At 49.1% G+C, this 25,467-nt stretch overlaps 1 protein-coding gene across 14 annotated transcripts in view; it reads left to right on the plus strand.

The window, feature by feature from the left end:
* The window catches only part of ARHGAP26 (Rho GTPase activating protein 26), a 476,857-nt gene that overhangs the window by 274,898 nt on the left and 176,492 nt on the right, over positions 1-25,467 (plus strand). For 13 of the 14 annotated variants that reach the window (XR_002342097.1, XM_013987610.2, XM_021085449.1 and 10 more), the window contains exons 13-14: positions 15,331-15,396; positions 19,052-19,126. Coding sequence is in view for 13 of the 14 variants with exons in the window: in XM_013987610.2 (XP_013843064.2) it covers positions 15,331-15,396; positions 19,052-19,126 (141 nt within the window). In the remaining variant the exon portion in view is untranslated. The remainder of the gene's footprint in view (positions 1-15,330; positions 15,397-19,051; positions 19,127-25,467) is intronic. The other variant, XM_021085444.1, reaches the window with a different exon arrangement.

Raw genomic sequence — 25,467 nt, forward strand, 5'->3', positions numbered from 1 at the left:
TCCGGGCTTGTCGCCTTTGGTTAGTTCATCAAATCCTCAGGACCGCAGTGCTCAGAGTGGGGTGTGCGCATTGCATTTTGGATGGGTCCAGACGAACGTTTTAAATTGCCGTTTAGATTTATGTACTTATATCATGTATATTGGGGGGAACACGAGTAAACATACCCCCCACCTCCGCTCCGGTTTTCTAAATGTTACCGCTTAGCACAGAGGTCAGCTTTTTCAGGAAAGGGCCAGATTTTGGGTTTTGCGGCCCCAGGGAACTCTGCCTGAGGATGTGAAAGCAGCCATGGACAGTGTGGAAAGTGAGGGGGTGGTTTTATTTCCAGAACAGGCAAAGCCGAAGTTGCCCCGTGAACTGTTCGTGTGTTAACCCTCAGTGAAATACAAGGATGGGTTTCTAAATGTTTGTCTACTGCAGACAGCGTGAGCCATGGCCGGCCACAGGAGTGTGGGACAGGGACGGGTGCCCTTGGCAGAAATGCGTTTCACGAGTCTGCAGCTGAGCCAGTGGGCTTCAGGAAGTCAAGGTACCAGAGCTGCGAAGTAGTGGAGCTCATGTTCAAACCGGAGTCTGCCTGGTTGCCAAGGGCATTTCTCCCTCTGTTCTTGATGGGCATGAAGCCTTTGCTGTGCCCTGCCTTTGCCTTTACGTGGCCCTCCCCCTGCGGCCGGAGTCTCGTCATCAGCCTCCAGTCCCTAAGCCACCCGGCTCCTTGCCATCGAGGGGCCACTCCGTGCTCCTTCTTCGTGAGCCTCGCTCCTCAGAACCATCAGTGGCTCCTCCCACGTCACGCGTGATGCTAGGAGAGCCAGCGTGGCACATTTCAGCGACCCGAGCTTCCCAGGTGTGGAACCGTGACATGGCCCACTGCTCCCTTGGGCCTTTGGTGACACAGCAAAAGCTGCTGTCGGTGTCGTTTCCCTTCCATTCGCTCGTCTTTCAGCCATTATTCAGCTCAGACTCCCCGGTGGAGCGGAATGAGGGCTGTTCTTGTTTCCTGAGGATAAGATTGAGGCCCAGGAGGGTGTCGTTACCTTTGCTGTTGGCGCCTCTTGTTCCTACGTTCTCTTCATCTCTGCGCCTCCGCTGCCCTTTATCCGGAAACCAGAAAGGGAGGTTGCGTCTTGAAGCTCGCAGGGGAAGTCTTGATGGGATCGCCTGGGTCCCTGTCTTTAAAATCTTCTGAAGCCTTCCGCCCTCACTAAATGTCCAGCAGCCTCGGGAAAGCCACAAAGGGCAGGAAACAGGCTTTTCTTTTGCCTTTGGCTGTGAGAACACCCACAGTTGGGTGGCCAGAGGAGGCAGCCACTGGTAACCAGGATCCCGTGGGATCAGAGCCATCCAGCGGCTGCCCGGTCTGCACCGGTCGGTGGCTTATAAATTGAACATTTCCCTTCCTAAACCCGAGCAGGATGGCAGCATTAGTGGGCATGGTGGCCTGGCCCCCGTGTGCTGCCCACGAGGCCATCAGCTGAGTGCTCCTTCCCTCCAGCCTCCCCGCACCTGCCAGGGCAGGGCTGGTGGACGCAGGTGCACCCCGCCTCGCCTGCCTGCCCACCAACCCCAGCCCTTCTGGGCCCCTTTCTCTCCCCCCCGCCAAGGCACGTTTCTGTCCCTCCATGTTCATGTCCTGAGCCCCATCATGCGAGGTGGCATCATGCTGTCTCCCCCCAGTGCTGACACTGCCCTCCGCTTTTCCCTGCGAGCTGTGTGCACGGGCCGCCAGGAGAGGAAGGAGAAGGAGCGGGCTGCTTTTTCAGCGATTCCATTCCTTGGGTTCCCGGCCCTTTGGTTGGGTGACACCCCACCCCCCAAGGACACGGCTGGCGATGGCGCTCCTCAGACTCACCTGGACAGTCAGAAGCCTTTCTGCTGGTGCTAAGTGACGCTTGACAAATCCATCCTCCCTCTCAGCCGACTGGAGACGGCCAGATGCAGCCAGTGTGTGACTTTGCTGTGGCCTCTCATCCCGGTCACCTCCGTGGCGTGAGCCCTGGGAGAGAGCAGGCCAGCGCCTGGCAGGTGCCTGCCGCGCCTTGGCATCCCAGTTGGGAGGCGCGAGCAGGTGCCTGGTGGCATCTTTAACTCTTAAAGCTGAGTGCACGGGGTTGTGGTGACAGAGACTGAAAGGTTCCCTCCCTGCCACCACGTGCAGGCCCCTGATGAGTGATGATGTTTGAAGCCTCAGCATGAGCGCACACTGCGTGTCAGGCCGTGTGTTCAGTGTTTGACACACATGATGTTATTTGAGCTTTGAAAGAGCCCTTCAAGGCTCTTTTGTAGTTGTAGTTTTGTCCCCATTTGTAGTTGGGGAAGCTGAGGCTTCATTCCAAGTGCGAACCTGTGGTTACTCCAGACCGTTCCTCCCCGCCCCCAACCCTGACCGTGTTCAGAACGTGCAGCTCCCATTCAGCCTGTGAGGTGTAGCAGAGGTTTCAAACTCCTCTTGGCCACAGGGCACAGACTGTGGATCATGGTTAAGAAGCTTGGCTCTGGAGTTTTATGACACACGCGGGTTGGAATCCCAGCTTCATGGCTTCCTCAGTGTGTGACCTTGGGGAATTAATTTCTCCAGGCTGCAGTTTCTTTCTTTCTTTTTTCCCTTTCTTGCTTTTTAGGGCTGCACCCGTGGCATATGGAGGTTCCCAGGTTAGGGAACGAATCGGACTGCAGCTGCCGGCCTACACCATAGCTCACAGCACGCCGGATCCTTGACCCACTGAACGAGGCCAGGGATCGAACCTGCGTCCTCATGGATGCTCATCAGATTTGTCAGTGACTGACCCATGATGGGAGCTCCCAGCCTTCTTCAGTTTCTTCATCTGTCAAATGAGGATTGTTTTACTGCCTACATCATTGGCTTGTTGAGAGGATCAAATGGGATTAGAATAGAAATTCTTAAATCAGTGGTGCCCAGGAGTCTAAGTGGTCATTAAATGTTGCCCTCTGCTGTTATTATCAGTAACATCGTCATTATCCGAAACCAGAGGCTATTTCTGTGCAAGCATGACGCTGGGCAGTTCCTTTCAGCGTTCCTCCGAGGGCCTGCCCAGACTTGGCTCTCTGCACGCCTGACCTTAGACAGGAGGAAAAGGGTCAGGGGGGCCCCTTCACACAACCTAGGGTGACTCCAGGTGCAAAGCTCAGGCCTCAGAGTCTAAATACCATCTCCTTCCCTGACCTTTCCTGCCTCCGAGTTTGTTGGGGCCAAAAAATACCTAAACCGTTCTGGGAACAGATCAAAGTTGGGAGGACAGGTGTGAAGAGTCAGGAAAGGGATCTAGATGGACAGGGGTGATGGGCTCTCTGCCGCAGCACTCCCAGCCGTGGAAAGCTGGCGGGCATCTCTTTTTGTTGAGAAGTCAGTGCACAGCCACCCAGGCCTCGAGGCAGAGGGCCGGGCAGGTGGGCTGTCGTTCATTCTCAGAATGCCCAGATGCCCAGGTGGGCGACAAATGGTCCTTGGTAGGAGTTCCTGTTGTGGCTCATGGTAACGAAACCAACTAGTATCCATGAGGATGCAGGTTTGATCCTTGGCCTCAGTCAGTGGCCTGAGGGTCCAGTGTGGCCATGAGCTGCAGTGTAGGTCACAGACACGGCTTGGATCCCGCCTTGCTCTGGCTGCGGTATAGGTGGCTCTTGCAGCTCCAATTCATCCCCAGCCTGGGAACTTCCATGTGCCACGGGCGTGTCCCTAAAAAGACCAAAGGAAAAAAAAAAAGACAGTTCATGTTACCAAGGTGGCATGTGTTAATAAGTCGTGCTCCTTTGCTGCTGTCCTAATTTGGAATTTTAAGATGGACTAAGGGATTGCAGATGTAAAAACCCACAAGGAAACACTCCTGCCCCCCAAGCTGACCTGGAGTCCTCAGCCTGGGCTATGCAAGAACCCAGACGCTGCCACTTTGGCTGCCTGTGTCTGGCCGAGAACTAGAACACTTTACAGCTGCCTTAGAGCCTCCCTTGACGCAGGCAGAGCACTGGCAGGTTTATTCCAGGCCACGCAGGGAGCTTGTGTCTTCTCCTGCTACCTGTTTGACTCTGTGTCCCTCTCAGCTTATTTTTCTCTGTGTGTCTCCCTGGAAACCAAGAAACAGAAGATAGATTCCCATGTATGTGGTTGGCTAGGGCAGAAAATTCTGCCTGTGATATTCACACTTAGAGGTCAGAGGTCCCTCTCTCATGCTGTCCACTGCAGAGCCCCTGAACCCTAGAAGGGACCAGTGTTCGGCCAGCTGCTCCCCATTGGAGGTTCCCAGAATGAGGGCACCCCTTTACCCATGGGCTCCTGGCGTCCCGCTGGTGAAAATGTGGGTTGGGTTTGCTGCTGCTTTTGGGGACTCTGGACTGAAGCTCTGGTGATGACAAGGCAGTCGAGTCGCTGCTGTCGGGAGTTACCCTGTTGAGAGCAGCAGACAGCACGAAGCAGGTAAACCAAGGTGTGCGTCCAGGCTGGGCAAAGGGCCGCCAGGAAATCAGAGTGAAGGGACAGCGACTCACAAGGGAAGGAGCGGCCGCTGGAGACCCTGGGGCAGAGGGGGCTCCCTGAGGAGGTGCCCTTTGAGGAGAAACCTGAACAGAGGGAGGCAGGGGGGCATGTCAGGAACGGGCAGAGGACCCGGCACGTGCCAGGGCCCCTGCGGGAGGGCACGGACCAGCTGTGTTCAGGGACTGTGAGGACCAACGCTCGTGCCTGGACAGCGGTGGCCAGAGGGAGCAGACCAGGTCGGCTGGACCCCGTGAGGCTGAAGTCTGGAGGTGGGACCGTGTTCTGAGTGTCATGACAGGTCGGGAGGACTGCGATCAAGCAAGTGACATGAGCCAGAGTGTATTTTTAAAAGATGACTCTGTTCTCAATGCTATTCAGCAGGATCTCCTTTTAAATCTATTCTAAGTGAAACATAGATATCAGTGCAACAGAAAAAAAAAATGTAAGTAATATACATTAAGATAACCTAGCTGTACAGTGGAAAAAAAAAAAAAAAGAAATAAAAGATGACTCTGGAGGCTGGCGGAGAAGGACCTGTAGGGGTGAAAGGAGAAACGGCTGAGAGGCTGGTGAAGCTGCCCAGGTGGGAGCTGGCGGTGGCCCAGGCCACGGCGTTAGCCATGGAGGTGCTGAGACGTGGTGAATTCTAGGTGTGTTTTTAAGTTATTGCTGATGGACGGGCCGGGCTGCTGGGGTGGAGGGTGAGAGAACGCAGGGAATCACTCATGACTGCACGGAAAGGGGACATCTCGCTGGCACAGGGTGGTACCCCCACCTCCTGGTCCTGTCACCCAGGTTGCAGGTGGTGCCTGGTTTGGGACAGGTTTGGACAGGAGCTCCCAAGGGCATTGTCTGTCATCTTCGTGAGCTTTTTTACACATGCATGTGCTACCTGTAATACCATCTACCTCCTCTTTTAAAAAATCCATTCTCTTTTTAGATGAAATTTTTAAAAAAATCCATGTATTTCTAGTGTTTATTAAAGTAAGTGTATAATCATTACACATATTTATTTGTGGATTGCTCAGCATCACTTCCTCCTCCCCAGAGCCACAGGACCGCAATGCGTATTGATACATAACGTAATAATGGTGAGTCATTATTACCAGGTGGGTTATGTGGACTGCTCACTGGCTCATTCATAGTCAACAATCATTTCTCTTTGTCTTTAATGATAGCAGTTTTAATTGCTTGGTGTGCAGCTCAGTGTTAGCCCATGTGTGATTCTCATACCTACCGAAGCATCGCCTCTGGGAGGGCGCTGGGAAGCTGCATGGTCTGTTGTCCACTAGATTTGGGAACTGCCAGGAATAGAAAGGGCAGAATCCAGAAGCTGGGACTCCCTCGCGCCCCCCCCCCATCCTTTCCGGACTCATCACAGAACTTCAGCAGAAGAGCAGGGAATAGAAGAGGTTGAGCCCTGTGGTCCGGCTGAGATAGAATCTTGGTTCTACTGCTCATTAACGCCCTGCTGCCCCAGAGCTCCTAACTCTTGTTGGAGCCGAGCTTTCCTGCCTGCAACATCGGGATGGTGATGAGGGTACCGAGGTTGTGATACCCTTGAGTGCTTCGCCCAGAGTAGCCTGTGTGCTCACTAAGTGTCAGCTTCTGCTCTCATCATGGTTGCTGTGACTTAACATCGTGAGCCCGGCTTTTCCCCTCATAAAAACTTCAATGTATTGGGGTAATCACAGCAGCTGGCATTTGTTCATGTATTCTGTAAATGGTCATGTGTTCTCCTTCGTTATGGTCGGTGTGGGACCCAGCAGGAACTTACTAGTAAGAACAGTGACAATATTGACCCCAAGGGATTGTCGTAGGGGTAACACACACCTGGGTATGAAGACGATTTCACCACCTGCAGAGTTGGATTCAAATGTTAGGATGGAGTTACTGCACCTCCTGAAGCTGTAATCCTGGCGTTGACCTTGCACTGAATACCAAATAAGTCACGGTTGCTGTACGTTTCTTTGGACCCTCGCAACACCTAGGCGAGTTATCCCACCGCACAGGTGAGGAAGGTGACGCATCTCACCTGCGATCATGTCCAGCCCGAGGCAGCAGAGACAGGATGCTCAGCCAGGTCTGCCAGCTTTAAAGCTCGTTGTTGTCTTTCGAGCCACCGTGCAACCTCAATTAATATTCAGGTTTGTTCGCATTTCCTCAGCCGGGATGGGGTACAGCTCGAGGGAGCTGATCTGGGGCTAAAAACTGGCTGTGGGCTATTTCCAAAGTAGAGAATTCACACCTTGCCTGCCCCCCCCACCGGAAGCTTCCTAAGGATGGTTTTCCAGGGCCACGTTCCAGGGGCCCTGGCAGCCCTTCTTCCCTGGTGAGAAGAGCAGGAGTGAGCCCCTCTGAGCATATGAACCCCTGGAAATCTCTTCTCCAGATGGGATCTGTATTCAAGGCGGGTGTTTTTCTTCATGGCTTTTAATGGTGCTGAAATTGATTAAATTCAGAAAGAGCAAGGCAGGCCAGGCGTTAAGACGCAGATCACGGAGGGAAATTGAGTACATTTCGGTGGTGAGAACCTGCCCCAGGGACTGTCCATAAAATGGTGACGGGCTTACAGCACATCTTACGGCTACGTTAGAGGAACTTCAGTCGGGAGTTCCTGTTGAGGCTCGGCGGAGACAAATTTGGACTAGGATCCATGAGGATGTGGGTTCGATCCCTGGCCTCGCTCAGTGGGTTGAGGATCCAGCACTGCCATGAGCCGTGGTGTAGGTCACAGACGCAGCGTGGATCCCACCTTGATGTGAGTGTGGTGTAGGCCGGTGGCTGTAGCTCCAATTCGACCCCTAGCCTGGAAACCTCCATATGCCCCCCCAGACACCCAAAAAACAAAAGACAGCAGTAACTTCCTCGATCTCTCAGTTCTCTGGTTTTTATGCAGACACCTGTCACTTCCAGCAAATTCCATTTCTCCCATTTAAGAAGGAAAAAAAAAAAAAAAACTTGAAAGATGTTTTTTGATCCAAGGAAAGTTGAATACGTTTCGTGAGGGAGATTTTTCAGACTCGGGAGAGCCCGGTGAATCCCACCAGCTTGAGGGAAGTGTGGTCATCCTTCTGGCGCGTGTTGAGTCCACATCAGGCACATCCGCGAGGTCTGAGGACTGTCACGATTCTCAGGGTGCGTGTATGGCGTGACTTGGGGGCATATCCCAAAGCGTCCTTTTTTCAGACTGCGTTTCCATCAGTCAGCCTGTGGTGTGGAAAGAGGCCTTCCACTCGGAATGGCGATTTGGCCACTTCTGCTTAATTTCTGGGTGTTCTGAGGACTAAGGATTTGGAGTTGGGCAACAGCAGGTCAGTGATTTTCAGAAAAGAGGCTCCTGGACCTCAAGAGTGAGATGTGTTGCGTCGCACAGAATTCTGGAGGAGAATGCTCTTGTTTTCTAGGGCCTTTTTGATTCTCACGTCTGTCTGCTTGGCTCTTTTTCTTTTTTTTTTTTTTTTTTTTCTTTTTAGGGCCACACCTCTGGCATATAGAAGGTCCCAGGCTAGGGGTCAAATTAGAGCTATAGCTGCCAGCCTACACCACAGCCGCTGCAACGCCAGATCCGAGCCACGTGTGTGACTTACACCGCAGCTCACAGCAATGCTGGATCCTTAACCCACTGAGCAAGGCCAGGGATGGAACCTGCGTCCTCATGGATCCTAGTCGTGTTCCTTTCTGCTGAGCCACAACGGGAACTCCCCGTCTGACTGTTTCGATGGCCAGTGGCCTGATGTGTAAGAACCCGCCAGCCCTTGTTTCATGCTACTCCTGGTGACGGTAATGCCTCAGTGGACAAGCAGAGGGCTTCTGAAAGTGTCCAGGAAACCTAAACTTGGCCTTGTCGCCTCTGGTCTGTGTCGTGGCTCACACAGCTTCTGTTCTGCCCCCATCTTGGACAGGTTGTTGGGGTCGTACCCTCAGCGGTACCTCTTGGTATGGACACAGGAAGGCAGAAAGGAAGGGATCAGATCAAGCCATTCATTTCTTTAAATTTTCTGTCCTCACAAAAGATGAAAAAGCTGAGGGCCAGAAGCTTCAACAAGCCATCTACTGGAGTTCCCCTTGTGGCTCAGTGGTTAACGCATCTGACTAGGAACCATGAAGTTGTGGGTTCGATCCCTGGCCTCGCTTAGTGGGTTAAGGATCTGGCATTGCTGTGAGCTGTGGTGTAAGTTGAAGATGCAGCTTGGATCCCAAGTTGCTGTGGCTCTGGTGTAGGCTGGCGGCTGCAGCTCCGATTGGACCCCTAGCCTGGGAACCTCCATATGCCTCGGGTGCAGCCCTAAAAAGACAAAAACAAACAAACAAGTCGTCTCCTTTGACAGGGTTTACACCTGCTGACCTTTGAAAGGTCATTTTGACGAGACCACACTGCCTACGTTCAGTCACCAGTTTGGCCACCCACGCATCCCAAAGGAAAAGTCACACCACATGACAAGTTACAATTTCCATCACGTCCAGTGCCATAGCGGACAGTGAAAGACAGAGATGCAGGAGTGAATGAGTTAACTAGGTAACATTATACGTGGGCCATTGCCTTTGTGAATGCACATCTAGTTTGGTAGACAGACATTTTTTGCAGGGTCATGCAAAGAAATGTAAGCATGCAGTTGTGCTGCGTGCTCTGAATTAGAGGTTTGGCGGCATTACATTCCAGTGTGATGGAGGCCTTAACCCCAGTAAAAAGGTCAGAGTGGCTTTTTTGAGGAAATGGTTCTCCAGGGAGGAGACCTGAGGACTCACTTACTTGGGCCAAGGGGTTCCGGGGTGAAACCCACAGCTTGTGCAGAGACGGAGGAGCAGGTGTGGTTGGTTGGACCCAGCATGGTGGGGATGCTGAGGCCCAGGGGAAGGGCACGAGACGAGGCCGGGGCCAGACCCTGCAGGGCAGTGTGGACCACGTGGGGGGCTCAGGGGACCCTCCCGAGAGCATGGGATGCCATGGAGTGATTTTCAAAGGAGAGGTGACCTGGTCTGGTTTTGTCAAGATCACGGGGGCTGCAGGGTGACGGACAGATTCGGGGGAGCCAGAGGTGGTGTGGGAGACCAGCTAGGAGGGCCCTGCCACAGCCCTGGTGACGGATGAGGGGTCTAGGACCAGGGAGGCTGTGGTGAAGGCAAAGAGAACTGGGTAAAATTGGATCCAGTTCTAGATCCTGATAGAAGCATTAGGATCTAAAACTGAGGGGGCCATTTGGTCATTGGTGGGGGGGGGGGGTAAAAGAGCAGGGGAGCGCTCAGGGTCAGGCTCATGATTTTATTGTAGTTCTCACTCTCTAGTGTCACCTACATACCACCCCCCCCTTTTTTTTTAAAGGCGGAAAGATCCAGGGCAAGAAGCATCTTAGATGAGGTGACATGAGGGACCAAAAGCTGTAGTGGTGATGGTTGTGCTAAAAGCCATGTCTGTACTGGACTCTTCGCTTCCTTCTTTTAAACAACTTGAACCTTCTAGTAGGTTGTTCTTTTAAGCCCATGGCAGTAAAAACAGCCAGTTCCTGGGTGAAACCTGCCTCCCTCCCTCCGCCAGCCCCGGTGGTCTGCCAGGCGGCCTCCCACCTCAGCCCCGAGACTCTCCCTGTTGACAGAGTCAGAGCACCTGTCCTGGGTTCTCTTTCCAGAGAACACTGAGACGATGGGTGTGTGGGACCCTGGCCTTTTCCTTTCTCTAGGAGGAGACGATGTTTCAGAAGTTGACAGGCAAGTTAAGAGGATGACGCCTTTGAACTTGGAGGGTCAGCCCCCATGTTTAATGCGAGCTCTGTGAACTTTGATTATCTGACAACGCTTTGGCCTGCCCTCTCTGTAAACCTGGGCCGAGCCGAACTTCAGGCCGGGGAGCGGGGGAGGTAAGCCAGTCAAAGCCTTAGCTGCCCGATGGTGGACGTCAGCCTAGGAGCCACCGGCCCTGCAGCAGCTCATCGCAACTCAAATTAAGGGAATAATGCAAGCCTCGTAGATATTTAATGAGAGATGATTTCTGGAGATTATAAGGATACAGCAATTGCAAATAAATCCCTGACCTTTTCTGAGCCTGAGCTCAGTGAAAGAGCTGAATCACCTGCTTGAAGGGATTAAGGACAGCCGCTTCCATCTGGCGGGCCGCTCAGACTTTTTCTGTCATTAGCCAACTGCTCTGGGGTGATGGGGTTCTCACCCTTTTAGTGGGAACGGGATTTTCAGAGGAGATCTCAATTAACGTAGATTGTGTGTGTACCTGCTGTGCAGAGGTCGGGGCTACTGCTCTGGTTATGTGCTGTAGTCCTGCCACGTCCGTGGTCCTTGCTGCATGTTAAATAATAAAGCAGTTGTTAATCATTAGTAACCTAAGCAGGACAGCAGCAGGAAACTCAGGTCCACAAACCTGTATGCGTGTGTGCGCGTGCGTGCGTGTGTGCATGCTCTAGAGACGGAGAGACACAGGGAAATGCCAGGGCGGGGAGCAGTGTAATAACTTACACCAGTTCTAGTTTAGAGATTTAGAACAATGGTAGTTAAATTGGGTTCCATGAGTTCCTTCTTGGGCATTGTTGGGTGATACGAATTCCATTTCTTAGCACCATTTTGTTTATAAAACTGTAGTAATTATCATCGCTGTGCAACTCAAATGCGTGAGAGGCCAACAGAGAGTGTTCCCTGGAGTTACTAGCGTTTGACTTTGCAATATGGGAATGTGGTATGCGTTGGAACTCATGTGGCTCATATATCCTGGTAAATACGCTGCTGTTGCGTGTATGTATATACGGGTAAGGCCTTTATGTGCAACATCGGTGTAAGGTTTATTTCAAGAACAGGGTTTTGCTGGTGCAAAACAAATTGGAAATTTTCTAATGTGGGGAAAAATCAAAGAGGGGACATTTACTCAGAGATTTTGGGAGAACTTGGCTTTGCCATTTTCCAAAAGAAATAATTGTAGTGAACATTAGGTTAGGGGAATTGAGGGTTTTTTTTGGATTACTTGTAAGATTCCATTGTATCTCCTGCCCCCCCGCCTTTTTTTCTTCCTTTTTCTTAGGGCCTCACCTGCGGCATATGGAAGTTCCCAGGCTAGGGGTTGAATCGGAGCTGCAGCTGCCAGCCTAGCCACAGCCACAGCCGCCGGCCTACGCCACAGCCACAGCCACGCATCTGGGGCCTACGTTGCAACGTGCAGTAACGCTGGATCCTTAACCCCCTGAGCATGGCCAGGGTTCAAACCTGCATCCTCATGGATACTAGTCGGGTTCTTAACCCATTGAACCACAATAGGAACTCCTCCACTGTATTCTTTTCCATTAGCTGTTACTGACCTAGAAAAGGACGCCGCTTCCCACAGTTCCACGACAAAAGGTGCAAGGACTGATTTGTCCCTGCTGGTTGTTTCCTCTGCTGGTTGGGCTGGTGGCTTTATGAGCATGTATCTTCGGGCCATTGGGGTCATCCCTGTCAGCCGCCAAGTTATTTCTAATTTTTTCAAAACTTTCCAGTGTTCACGGGGTAGGGAAGCAAAATATTTTTTGTCCGGAGGTTCATCAATGCCTAGAGCAAGGCTGTGTTCACACACCTGCTCTTCAAATCCCCAAGTTTGGAGTCAGTCTCAGCAGCTCCCCTGAGGACCGGCCACAGCTGCGGTCCCTTCTCTGCCGGACTTCTTTGACCGTCATTGCTACCCAAGTTTCTCCTTAAGCACTTGGCCAAAGAAGAACCAAAAGGCTTCCACGGATTCTTGAATCATGGTTATGGACATTGTGGAAACTTCCTTCAGTACAGAAAATCATTTCCCCTCTGACAAATACTTGGCCGTAGGCTCTGTTCTGACTACTGTATAAAGGAATGAAAATTCTCCCCTACGCGTGAAAAGGTGCCCAACCTCATTAGTCATCAGGAAAATGCACATCAAAACCGCAGTGAGATACCATTTCACACCTACTAGAAAGGCTAAGATAAAAATACAATCATGCACGTTGGCAAGGATGTGGAGAAACTGGAACCTTTGCGTGTTGCTGGTGAGAATGTAAAATGGCGCAGCTCTTTGGAAAGTAGTTTGGCAGTTCTTCAAAAAGTTATGCGTGTAGGAGTTCCCTGGTGGCCCAGTGGTTAAGGACTTGGCATTGGTGTTGCTGTGACCCGGCTTTGATCTCTGGCCCGGGAACTTCTGCGTGCCGAAGGTACAGTCAAAAACAAAAGAGAAATGTGTAGCGTTACCATATAACCAGCACTTCCACGCCTGGGTGTGTACTGAAGCAAACTGAACGTAGATGTCCCCACAAGATTTGTGCAAAGATGTTCTTAGCAGCAGTATCCACACTAGCCAAAAAGCAGGCACAACAGCCGATGAATGGATAAACGAAATGTGGTCTAGCCAGACATTGGAATATTACTTAGTCATAAAAGGAATGAAGTATTGGAGTTCCCGCCATGGCGCAATGGGTTTGGCAGCGTCTCTGCCATGCTAGGACATGGGTTCAATCCCGGGCCAGCACGGTGGGTTAAGGACAACTGTGGTGACTCAGTTGCATCTGCAGCCCTGGTCTGATCCCTGGGCTGGGAACTCCATATGCTTCAGGGTGTCAGAGGAAAGGACGGAAGGAAGAGAGGGAGGAGGAAGAATCGATGATACAACATAGAGGAATCTGGAGAAAATTTATGCTAAGTAAGAGGAATTCGACGCAAAAGACTGTCACGTGGTTGCATGTCTACGAAAGGTCCAGACCAGGGAAGTCTGTTTCTAAGAGCTCTGGTTTCTACGAGCTGAGGGGGGGGAGGAGATGGAGAATGCCTGCTGATGTGTATGAGGGTGTTTTTGTGGGGGATGAAAGTGTTATGTAGAAAGTGGTGCGTGATTCATAACTTTGTAAATATACTAGAAATTAATGAATTAGAAGCTTTAAATGGATGACCGTACAATATGTGAATTATATCTCAATAAAGCTGTTACGTCAAAAAAAGAGTCTTTGCAGATTTGAACAGCTGTTTAGATTATGTATTATGTATTTTGTTATAAAATTTGGGAAACGTTTATGGTATGAGTTGAGTTTCATTTGGAAGAATGATCTCAATTGATCTGAGTCAGAAAGCTGGATGCGGCACAATTTGCAGATTTGTTCATGCTAGTTCATGCTAGAAAAGGCGAGGGATTGAGTTAGTAGGCGCCTTAGAGCTTTAAGGGGACAAGAGCAGTGGTTTCTGGAGCAGGTGGTCTCCAGGAAGGACAGCGTGGTTTTTCTGCTTTTCTGGGACTTGGCTTACTATCCTCGAGACGGGGTAGGTTTAATTATAAGCACCACCAAGGGCTAAGCGCCCGGGGAGAGCAAGAGCTGATTCCCTTTGGGAAGAGAGGTTTGCGGACATGAGCATTCCTTTCTAGTTTGATCTGGGAAATTTTCCGAGATTTTTTTAAGGATTTTTTTTTTTTTCCTTCCTTGGACCTCAGTTCACCCATATACATGAAGAATTGGAGAAAGACTCATGTGGATTAGCTCCAAGATGAGTTCAAGTTCTGCTCAGTTCTCATAGTTGACACATTTATTTTTGCCCTGGAATGACGACAAGTCATTTATAAATACTCACCTTCCTACTTTTTGCCATCCCATCTCCACGGGGACCACTGGTTTGTAGAATGTCCTGTCCCGATGTCCTAGGGAGGTCCAAGATGAACCCATTCTTCAAGATGACCAAACCCATTGGGTAAGCAGAGCGTGAGGATGAATTTTGGTGGGTTTCCAGCCCTGTTGCCAGGTTGGCAGGTGGTTCTGTGCTGTGGAAAAAGTTGCTGCTGTTTGTCATTTATTTTCTGAGTAACACAAAGGGGGGGTTCAGAGCAGATGGGGAACCTTGTCACCACCTGCTGATTTACCTCGGGTGGGATGGCTCTGCTGCCTTGGTGCCTTTTCCTTAGGGAGCTTCTTTGTCTTTGGCTGTTTTAATTTTCCTCCTGGTCACTTTTCCTTTTCCCAAGTGACTGGAGCAGAATTTTACTCTTTAACTCAGAGTCACTTTTAAGGCCGTCTCTGGTCATGCAGGCTCTGGAGTTGTTCTCCCCCACATTAGCTCTGCAACTTTGGTCAAGCTTTGCCAAATCTGTTTTTTTCATGCATAATTTTTTTTTTTTAATGCTTTTTAGGGCTGCAGCTGCAGCATATGGAAGTTCCCAGGCTGTTGGAACAATCGGAGCGGTTGGCCTACGCCATAGCTGCAGCAGCACCAGATCGGAGCCACGTCTGTGACCTGCACCATAGCTCACAGCAACTCTGGATCCTGAACCCACCAAGCGAGGCCAGGGATTGAACCCACATCCTCATGGATACTAGTTGTGTTCATAATCCACTGAGCCACAACAGGAACTCCTCTTCATGCGTAATTTGGGGCTCATGACAGTACGGGCTTAGAGGACTCGTTAGGATTAAACAAGGTGATATCTGTTAAGCACTTACCCAATGTTTACTGACCGTTGAACTGATGCTTTTTGAAGGCGACCAGCAAGCAGTTAGTCCTACAGCTCCTGATGATAACAGAACAATTTAGTGGCTTCGTTACCCCTTTAGGAAAATGCTCATCACCCTTGTGCTTCAGTGTCTTCCACAGCAAACAGAGGGGAACCTTCCAGAGAGTTACTGCCCGGACTAAATGAGATAATAGGTGCGAAACCCTTAGGACGGCGTGTGGGATGCAGTAAGCGCTCAGTGGGTGCCAGCCACTTTTAAATTTTGAATCATTCCTGTACTTTCCGTGGAAAAAATGCAGAGGATGTTTGGCCCCCCCAGGGGACTGAGTCATTCCGGGTTGGTGAAACCTTGTCGCAGGGTTGACGTGCACGGCCAGCAGCTTGACTGCCCTTTTCTTCCTCTTTCAGCTGCACAGTTGGACAGCATTGGCTTCAGCATCATCAGGAAATGCATCCACGCTGTGGAAACCAGAGGTAAAGCTGTTTGACAGATGGCATTGTCGTCAGCGAAGGTCACGCTCCTGGTGAGGCGTCAGACCTGCTGCCTGCTGTTTCCCAATGTTAAGTGACTTCTTAACTCCCCAAGTGCCGTTGCTGTCAGTGTGTTTCCACAAGTTGTGTTGCTCAGAAGCGCAGCGGCTCTCAACCAATTTGGTGTCATCCGTCTCTTTGGCTGATCAGAAGAGTGTTTTAAATGCATCTGTATCAAATACCTAGGGTTAGAAGGAATCCGGTTATTGAAATTCTGTTAAATACTAAAAACCATGGTTGTGATATAGTCCTAGGTATGTTTCTTTGTTTACACTCGTGGGTCTGCTAGCTAACCCAATTCGGTAGTGACAGTTGACGATGTCTGCAATTGTGAGATGCTGGGAAAATATCTGTGATTTCTGACCACGCGACAGGTACTCCTGATGCTCTGGTCTCTTGCTCAGATTGTAGTGGAAAGAGATGCGTCCTTTCAGTCGGAGGTTCGTGAAAATAAAGACGTGATTGTTTTCTGAAGTTGACAGACATCTTGAATTCTCTAGTGGACCTCCTGGGGGGTCTGTGGACCCCAGGTTCAGAACCCTGCTGTGGGCACTGTCCAGGTGGGAAAAGGGTCAGGCCCTGCCTGTCACACGGTGGCCTTTCCTGGATGCACAGGAGCAGTGCTTTGGGGTCAGGGATGCTGGTTCATTACAGAGATCTCCGTCCCCTCCTCCGAGGACACACAGGAGAGTCCTCAGTTCCAGCAGTTTTGAGCTTTGCATGTGCTGCGCTGTTACACCCCAGAGACAAGCTCTCCAGGGTCTTCCCACTGGATTTGAAGTGAACCATTGTCGAAGATGGGACTCTTAGTTATTCTACAGCCTCTCTACCCACAAGCCCTTTTCATTTGTTTAAGGAAGATCTGTCTTTTTTTTTTTTTGTCTTTTTGCCATTTCTTGGGCCACTCCCGCAGCACATGGAGTTTCCCAGGCTAGGGGTCTAATCAGAGCCGTAGCTGCCAGCCTACACCAGAGCCACAGCAACGTAGGATCCGAGCCACATCTGCGACCTACACCACAGCTCACGGCAATGCCGGATCGTCAACCCACTGAGCAAGGGCAGGGATCGAACCCGCAACCTCGTGACTCCCAGTCGGATTCGTCAACCACTGCACCACTACGGGAACTCCCAAGGAATATCTGTCTTTTAAAGTGGGATCCAGAGGTTCCCATCATGGCTCAGCAGAAATGAATATGATTAGCATCCTTGAGGACGCAGGTTCTATTCCTGGCCTCGCTCCATGGGTTAAGGATCCGGCGTTGCCGCAAGCTGCAGCATAGGTTGCAGATGGGGCTCGGATCTGGCATTGCTGTGCCATGTCATAGGTCGGCAGCTGCAGCTCTAGTTCCGCCCCTCGCCTGGGAATGTCCGTATTCTGCAGGTGCGGCCCTAGAAAGAAAAAGAAAAAAAAACAAACTTCTTTAAAAAGAAGTTTTCATTTAGCACAAAGAGAAGACAAGGACAGTGTGAGTTCAGTGCCATTGCAGCACTGAACTTGGGGGGAAGCGGGGTCTCCCCCTACCGCGGGTACGTGTATGTACATGCATCGTGGCGGGGACCGGGGGTGGCGGACCTCCAGAACTTGCCGAGCTTCGTCAATCATCCACCAGGAGCGGGGAGCGTGTCGGGCTCTAGGGAAGCCCTGGGACAGAAGTGGAGACGTTTCAGAAAGGATAAGCCCTTCAGGCCACCACGTGCCTGGACAATGGTTCTGCTCCTCAGCCATTTGGGGCCCATCCTGGGTCCCCCTAGCCTGTGAACCCTGCAGGATAACGTGCCTGCGTTCACAGGCCAGTTTAGCTGTGACATCCTGTCATCCTAGACCCCTTCCTTTTGTTGATGAATTCCGCTTCGATGGAGGTCTTGTTGAACACCATGCAGAGCCCGCCTTTTCCCAGATTTCACCCGGGAACTGTTACTGTGGCCCTAAAGCTGTGGCCCTAGCGAATGCTTTATTCACTCTCTCCTGCAGCTCGTCCTGGGGACCACGGCAAAGCAGGCAGGATCGCTGTACGGAGAGTTTCCGCTGTAATTCTTGGGGGAAAGATCAACAAGAAAGCAAATAAGACAGATGATTTCAGATACTCTTAACTTCTCTAAAGAAAAGAAAACCCGCGAAGGCCCCCACCAATGGAGTCGGTCGTGGGATCATTAGATTCGCTTGCATGGAAGCAGAGACCTGAATGTGAAAAGATCTAGGAGAAGACTGTTTCAGGGAGAGAGAATCCTAGACAAAGGCTGTGATTTGGGGGCACAAGCTTTGCGTGTGGCGTCACGGGAAGGCCCATGTGGTGGCAGCATCGTGAGCGTTGGTTGCTCAAACCATCAAAGGTGGGCCTGCCCTCAGCTGTGTAGGGCCTTAGAGGCCATGGGAAGTTTTCATCATGATCCAAAGGCAATGGGAAGCCCTTGGAAGCTTTTAAGAAAGGAGCTGGGGGAGTGGTTAATGAATCCGACTAGGAACCATGAGATTGCGGGTTCGGTCCCTGCCCTTGCTCAGTGGGTTAACGATCCAGTGTTGCCGTGAGCTGTGGTGTAGGTTGCAGACGCGGCTCGGATCCCTCATTGCTGTGGCTCTGGCGTAGGCCGGTGGCTACAGCTCCGATTGGACCCCTAGCCTGGGAACCTCCATATGCCGCGGGAGCGGCCCAAAGAAATAGCAAAAAGACAAAAAAAGAAAGGAGCTGGTTTGAGTGGATTTATACTCTGAGACATTCTTTTGGGGTCCTGGTTGGAGAGTGGACGTGAGAGGAATAAGAGGCAGCAGGAGACCGGTGAGTTGAGCGCCGGCAGAAAAGATGGGTCTGGGACCAACGGAGCAAAGACATTGTGCATCACTTGGGCTGAATGTACATGACCCGTGGTGACCTAATCCTCGGAGTTCAGTTAGTGCTGGTTCCTAGTCTGGCTGTGTAAAGGTAAACCCCTCTGCTCTAGGTGCACCTTTCCTAGGGTTCAGTGAAGCTGGCCCTCTTTTTTCTTGATAAAGACTATTTGTGCTACCCCCTAGCCTGGGAACCTCCAAATGCCGCCAGAGCGGCCCTGAAAAGGGGAAGAAAAAAATAACAATAATAAAAAGACTATTTGCGCCACAAATGAATGGATTTTTAAACTTCTCAGTCTTTCTTGGCTTATAATGTTGTCCCAAATTAAAAATGCCCTAACACCTCAATATTTGCATTCCGGATGTGACCATAGATCACCAAGTGTTTATTCTTTTCTGCAGTAGGAAATTCTTTGTCATTTCACTTCCGGCTTTTAAATTTAAAAAACCTGGTTAAAGACAACATGTTTTAAAGTCTGTGTTTCGCATCTTTCAAAACACTTCCAACGCTGCCTTGGCAAGAGAAGCGGGAGGCTCCCTTTGCCTCTGATGACTGAACTAACACGAGGGCTGAGGTGGGCAGCACATGCGTGAAATCCGAGACAGCTGTACCAAATCCCACTCCCTCGCTAAGAGCAGCGCTGAGTGACAGGGGACTTTAATTAGAGCCGCTTTTAGAAGGACCGAGAAAATGAAAAAAGTGCCTTTGGCCGGCTTGGCCTGCCTTGGGTTCTGACACGCCTCTAATTGAATCATCACTGTTTCTCTTCTCAGGGATCAACGAGCAGGGGCTCTACCGGATCGTGGGGGTCAATTCCAGAGTGCAGAAGCTGCTGAGTGTGCTGATGGGTGAGTGCGGCGGTGGCCCTGCCAGGCAGCTCCCAGGGCTTAAAGGGAGAGCCTCCTGGGAAGGGATCTGGGTGTCCCAGAGCTACGTCCGGAAATCAGCTGCCCACTCACCAGTGGTCGTGGCCATGGGCATTAGTAGCAAAGACACTGAGTAGGACTGGACAAAACAAAAAACGGCAGGTGCAAGGCACCACACCCTTCTGTCTGTAGACGCTGCGAGTGGCGCTCACGGGACCACCACACTCTCCTCTGTCCTGTCTCCCTCTGTCCTCTTGGAGATGGGCATCTCATGGGGTCCACCCATTGCCCAAGGGAGGTCAGCCTGTGGCCTGAAGAGGACTCAGACCTCATGTTCCCCGTGCCTGAGAAGGGACCGCCCCGACTCCCAGATTAAATGTGCAGCCGAGAAGTCCCCTGACCCTCTTTGCGTCCGATTTCCACCTCGTCTCTGTCACGTGAGCAGCAGAACCTCCTTTGGAGCTGGCTGGTGTAAATACAAAACCACTATCTCCAAATGTGCAGCTTTTGAATCAAAAACCCATGAGCCCATGAGCCACGCAGAGCCATGCAGATTTCCTGTATTTTTAGATATGAATGCAGGCCGCCTCGGGGAGTCACGTGGATCTAAATGGCAGACAGCTCGGATTTCACAGATCCGTGCCTCTTACTCATCCGCGTGGAAGCCCAGTCAGGCACTCTTAGGCTGTCACGCGGGGTCCCTGAGCTGTTCGGGGCAGGGACACGTCTCTTGGTCGTATTGGTCATTCCTTTTTACTGTCCCAGTTTCGCAAAATAATTTGTATACCTAAGGAGATCCCTCCTTCATGCTGATCAGAAAAACTGCTTCTTTTCGAGAGAGCTCCTTGCCTCTTGGAAGCAAAACCCTCATGTATGATAGTTGCACTGAGATCTTTTGTTTGAAATTCGGATTATTAGTGAGGTTCTCTTGCACTGAGAATCTGATTTTTGGTTCGGGTTTGGGGTAGAGTTAGTGTTGAAAAAAAAAAAACCAACTAAACTTTTTACTCTGAGGTGACTGTCGATTCCCATGCAGTTCTAAGAGATAATACAGAGCTCTCCGGAGTACCTCTTCCCACTTTGCTCCGGTGCTAACATGTTGCTAGATCACAGCAACAGTATCACAGCCAGGATGTTGATACGGTCAAGACGCAGAACCAGTCCATCACCACCTGCCTGAGCTCCCATCTCACCCCCGTCCTGAACCCCTGGCAACCACCCACTGGTTCTCCATTTCTGTGATTTTTGTCATTTCAAGGTTATTACATACATGGCGTCCTTTGGAATTAGCTTTTTTTCCCATCAGCATAATTCCCTTCAGAGATATTCAAGCTGTCCCGTATGTTAATAGCTCTTTTTCGTCGCTGAGTCGTAGGCCGTGGTATCTGTGGACCAGTTTGTCTATCCATTTATCCATTGAAGGACAGCTGGGTTTGTTTTAGCCTGGGGACAAATAAAGGTGCTAAAACCCTGTGTACAGGTTTTTGTATGAAGATTAATTTTTTTTTTTTCTGTGGGATAAATGCCCAAGAGTGCAGTAGCTGGGTTGTATGGTGATTTAGTTAATTTTTGCAAATTCTAACGTAAGAAAGAATGGCATCTAACAGGTGTCACTCCTCGTCTTTCGTTTCCAATCTGACCTGCATGTGTTTGTGAAAGGTCTGCTCTCTGAAGCCGATGGTCAGGTGCTAGAGATGACACTTGAGACAGAGTCATTCCTTGTTTGCAAAGTGTCCAGGTAGGGGGTCGTTATGGATGTAAGCTGTCATTTATGATACTGGCACCTAACGCAGACTGGATCTGGAAGACAGAGTGGCGGAGGAGAGAACAGAAGAATTCAGAGTCAGAACTACTATGAACCGAAAGTATTGATTCCACTATTATTATTCTTATTTTAATATCTGGAAGTCCTTAAGGCTGGGACAGGAGGGTTCAAGCTGCACAGCGGGGGTGGCCTCTTTGGTTGAGGAACTTGAAATTATTCTAAGGATTTGGTTTTTTTGTTTTCTTTTTTCCTCTGTAGGAAGTAAGATGCCATTAAATTTTTAAGTAGTGGCGTTGTGTGTGTTAGTACTCTTTTGCACAAATGTGTCAAGAAGGCAGTTCAGAATAGGCTGCTTGTTCCCATTCCCGCCACGTCCAAGATGGCAGAAGCATGGCGGGGTCTGGTGGCTCCACATTGGTTTGAACCTTTCCCTACCCTTTCTTCTGGCTTCTCGGCATCCATGAGCTCTGCCTGTCTGTGTGTGGGCTCTGTTGTCTGCAGGAAGGTCTTGGATGGTGCAGCCTCAGCAGTCCTTGGCCCTTGCATCACTGAGAGGAGAGTGTCTCTCTTGATGGTTTTGACAGAAGGTCCCGGGGTGGACCACTGGTCAATATGGGGCCATTCAGGTGTTTCATTTCCCAGTCTCAGACCGGTCACATGCCCTACAGCAGATGGATCCCAACGGCCTGGATCCTACGCTTGTCTCTGGTGATCCCACACCACCTCTGGGAGACGCTTCCGCCATAGAACCCTGGGGACTAAGCAGGGTTATGAATAGAACGATGGAAGAGTGCTTTTCTGAAATAATGGCTGCTGGGTGATTCTTTTTTTTTCTTTAAAAGTATGTCCAACTTTTTAGATGCTAGGCATAACTTGGTAGATGCTCGTTTGTGTGGAGCACGTGTCTGTTCATGGCAACACATGGGGGAAGAGATGGCTGCGATAGATGAGGCAGGGCATAGCCAATCAAGGGCTGAGCCGGATGGCTGCTCTGATATCAGGGGAAAAGCCCAGGCTCGAAGTGACAGGAGAGAGAAAATCAACAGGCTTTGTGACCAACTAGATCCAGGGGAGACGAGGGGGCAGAGAGATTTCAAAGACGGCAGATGATGATATGTAAGGTGACACCGATGACAAGAAGTATGACATTTTATATGAGTTGGCTAATTTAAAAAAGAGCCATCTTAGCTCAGCTGTGCTAATAAGCAAAGAGTAGTATGAAAAGATCTTGTTGTTAGCACTTTTCTTAGTGACCTTTGAACAAAATCGTTGTCCTGTCCTCTTCCTCAGTTTTCCCAGGGAATAATCATGAACATCTGAGAAATGTCGTGAGAAACTAATAACCAGCTGCTGAAAGTCACAAGGCCAGCCAGCTGTCTCTTCCAGGAGGACATTCAGATAGACTGGATTCCCAACAGAGGTTCCATCAGAGCTGGAGATGCCCGCAGTGCAAGATTAATGCAAAGGGTTATGAATGGTACCCAGGAGTCTCACCGGTCAATTAAGCTAAATTATGTGATTCTGGAAATTGAGGGATCCCCCATTAGGCCAGAGAAGCTCCAGACCTGAAGGCAGAGCCCTGTCTCCCTTCCCTTTTGTGAACGTTCCGTCATCTTCATCAATTCTGGGACTTGTCCTAGACTGGGTTAGCCACGAGTGTCAGCGAAATGCAGCTCCTGTGCTCCCAAACCTCTCCCTGACGTGGCCGGGCTGAGTGTGACCCGTTCATTCACGGATTCTTTGTTCTGTCGTCACTGGATGTCCTGTTATGGACCCCGGTGTTGAGTACGATTTGGATCATTTGTCAGTCCCTGAAAAATGGAATGGTGCATGTTTATTCTTGCAAGTGTGGATTAGAATTAGGTAAAACCAGAGGCTTGAATCACTCTGAGCTGCCGTCGTGTACTCGTGATACGTTGGGGGCTTTTCGACGGAGGAGGAATGGAAGAGCCAGACTCTGAGAAGTCCTTTTAGGATTGGGATTCCTTAAGAAAGCTGGCCAGAATTTCTCGTAGCATCTGCAGCGTGGTCTTGGGCTAGGGTCATGGCCTTCTGCTAGTGTCGTACCAAGCGCGACCCTTGTTCGCTTCCTCCGAGCCACAGAGGTCCCTCGTCTTTGAAGGGCGAAGAGGCGGAAGGCCTGCACATTCCTAGAAATGAAGTGTCTTCTGTGTGTGTGTGCGTTTAGGGTCCCCCCCCCCCGAATGTGAAGATGAAGCTTTCTAACTTTTAGCTCAACATTTACAAAAATGTGGATAGCTCTCAGCATGTCCCATGCATGTCTGCCTCTTCCTGTTTAGATTTTAAAATAACTTTTTCTGGTTAAAAGTTATGAATGGTCATAGTAGCAAATTTAGAGAAATGGAAAAACATAGAAGGAGGAAAATAAAAGTCATGCAGACCAGAGATTACCTTTATTGGCCATTTTATCATTATCACTATCACCCTTTAAATAGAATATTCTATAACATATGAATGCTTACAAATTGGAATCACACAGTGCATATATCCTTTTTAGCTATCTTTTTTTTTTCATGTAACAATACAGAATTAATTTTCTTTGCTCAGCTTCCTCTAGAGTGTGATTGGGGGGGTGTATAGATGTACTGTAACTTTTTTTTATAATTCATAATTGCATTTATTTTATTTTTAATGATTTTTATTTTTTTCCGTTACAGTTGGTCAATTTCTGCTGTACAGCGCAGTGACCCAGTCACACATATATATGCATTCTATGTCTCACATTATCCTCCATCATGCTCCATCATAAATGACTAGGTACAGTTCTCTGTGCGGTACAGCAGGACCTCATTGCTTATCCACTCCACATGTAAGAGTTCGCATCCATTAACCCCAGACTCCCGGTCCATCCCCACTCGCGTACTGTAACTCTTTGATCCACCCCCAATTCTCATCTATAGACTGATTTCAGTTCTTCACCGTATAGAAAGCACTCAGGGAAACATCCCCATAGGGGCAGGCTAGCGGAGTTCAACTGCTTGTCCGTTTGACTTTCCACAGATTATTTAAAGCCCTCTAATCTTCCATCTCTTTATCTGTAATAATAGCCTCTGCTCTGTACTAATGAGAGACTTAAATGAAAAGATACATGTGGGTTGCTGAGTCCTGAGTCTCCTCATGTTAGTCAATAAATGTTCACTGTTGTTATTTTTAATTTTTATATGCATATTTAATTATTTCCTTAGGGTTTGTTTTAAGATGTAGACTTGCTGGGTCAAGGTATGCACATGTCTTCAAGGCCTTTCATTAATATTCCCAAATTTGCTGTCAGCGCCCTCTAAGGTAAATGTCCTCCATTAACGCATATCCTTGCGGTCTTCTATTACTTTTTTGCCTTAAATTTTAATCGTTTTTTAAAATATTATTCTGGATGAGATGAGACATTTCCCCTGTGTTTCTTGCTGATTTTGTGTGTGTGTGTGAATTGCCTGTTTGTATTCATAGCCTGTTTTTCTGTTGATGTATTCATCTTTTGATTTTAAGATCTTCTTAGACATGGAGACTCTGTTACCAGTATTTTCCTCCAGATTATCATTTATCTTGAACTTTTTTTATGGTGCTTTTGGTTTTTGGTGTGTGTGTGTGTGTGTGTGTGTGTGTGTGTGTCTTAGGAATATTTTAAATACCCAGGAAGTCCAGTCTTTTATGAGGCCCGTCTTTTCTCTAGATGGCTTATGTCCTAAAAGACCTTCCCCATTCCAGGACCTCAGTTACTTTTTGTTTTCCTTAAAATACACCTGGAATATATTTACGCACAATGGAAGCCCACACTCCCTTTCCTCAAATCCCTGGCTGATGGACCAGTAACGACATAAGGAGAAAATATCCCTGTTTCCACAACTTCATAGTCATTTTCTTATACACATCGGGGTCCAGTGAGGGAGTTTTCATATGCATTTTTCTAAAGGAAAACAAGTTCTTTTTCCATTTGTTTTTCTGCAGTTCTCTTTAAAAGATAATTTTTGCCTTTCGTCTTTAAGGTTTTTCTCCTGATTTTTTGCTTTATAGCAAAAATTCTAAAACTTATACCCATATCCATGACATTTGTTTAAATTTCTTTTGGACTGCTGTTCTTCTTCTTCTTTTTTTTTTTATTCTTTTCGTAATTGTTTTTAACTCAGGGAATTTTATGACATTTATAGTTGCGCAATGATCATCATAAACTTTTTATAATTTTATAATCGGATTTTCAGTGTTCCTCCTAACTTCGCTCATTTCAGGTCTGCCTTTATTATTTCAGTCTGTTTCTTTTTTTGTTTTGATGTCTAATTTCACAGCAGATAATCTCCATATTTTTCTGAATTTTATTTGTAATACAGAAAAGATGCTTTCGGAAGTGTTTTCAGAGTGCTTTGGTTTCTGTGTTTTATGCCAACGAGTATTTTATCATCTTTTTTTTTTTCTATCATTTTTTTTAACCTTCCTTTTAATTCACCCAGAACACAGAGATGTTGATAAATCTTTGCCATTCAATTCGCTCCGTGTAGCTCCTCCTTGTCTGGCTCCTGTTTTCCTGTATCCTGTTGGAATCAGCCTC

The sequence above is a fragment of the Sus scrofa genome, chromosome 2 (genome assembly GCF_000003025.6).
Source record: "Sus scrofa isolate TJ Tabasco breed Duroc chromosome 2, Sscrofa11.1, whole genome shotgun sequence".
Lineage (NCBI taxonomy): Eukaryota > Metazoa > Chordata > Mammalia > Artiodactyla > Suidae > Sus > Sus scrofa.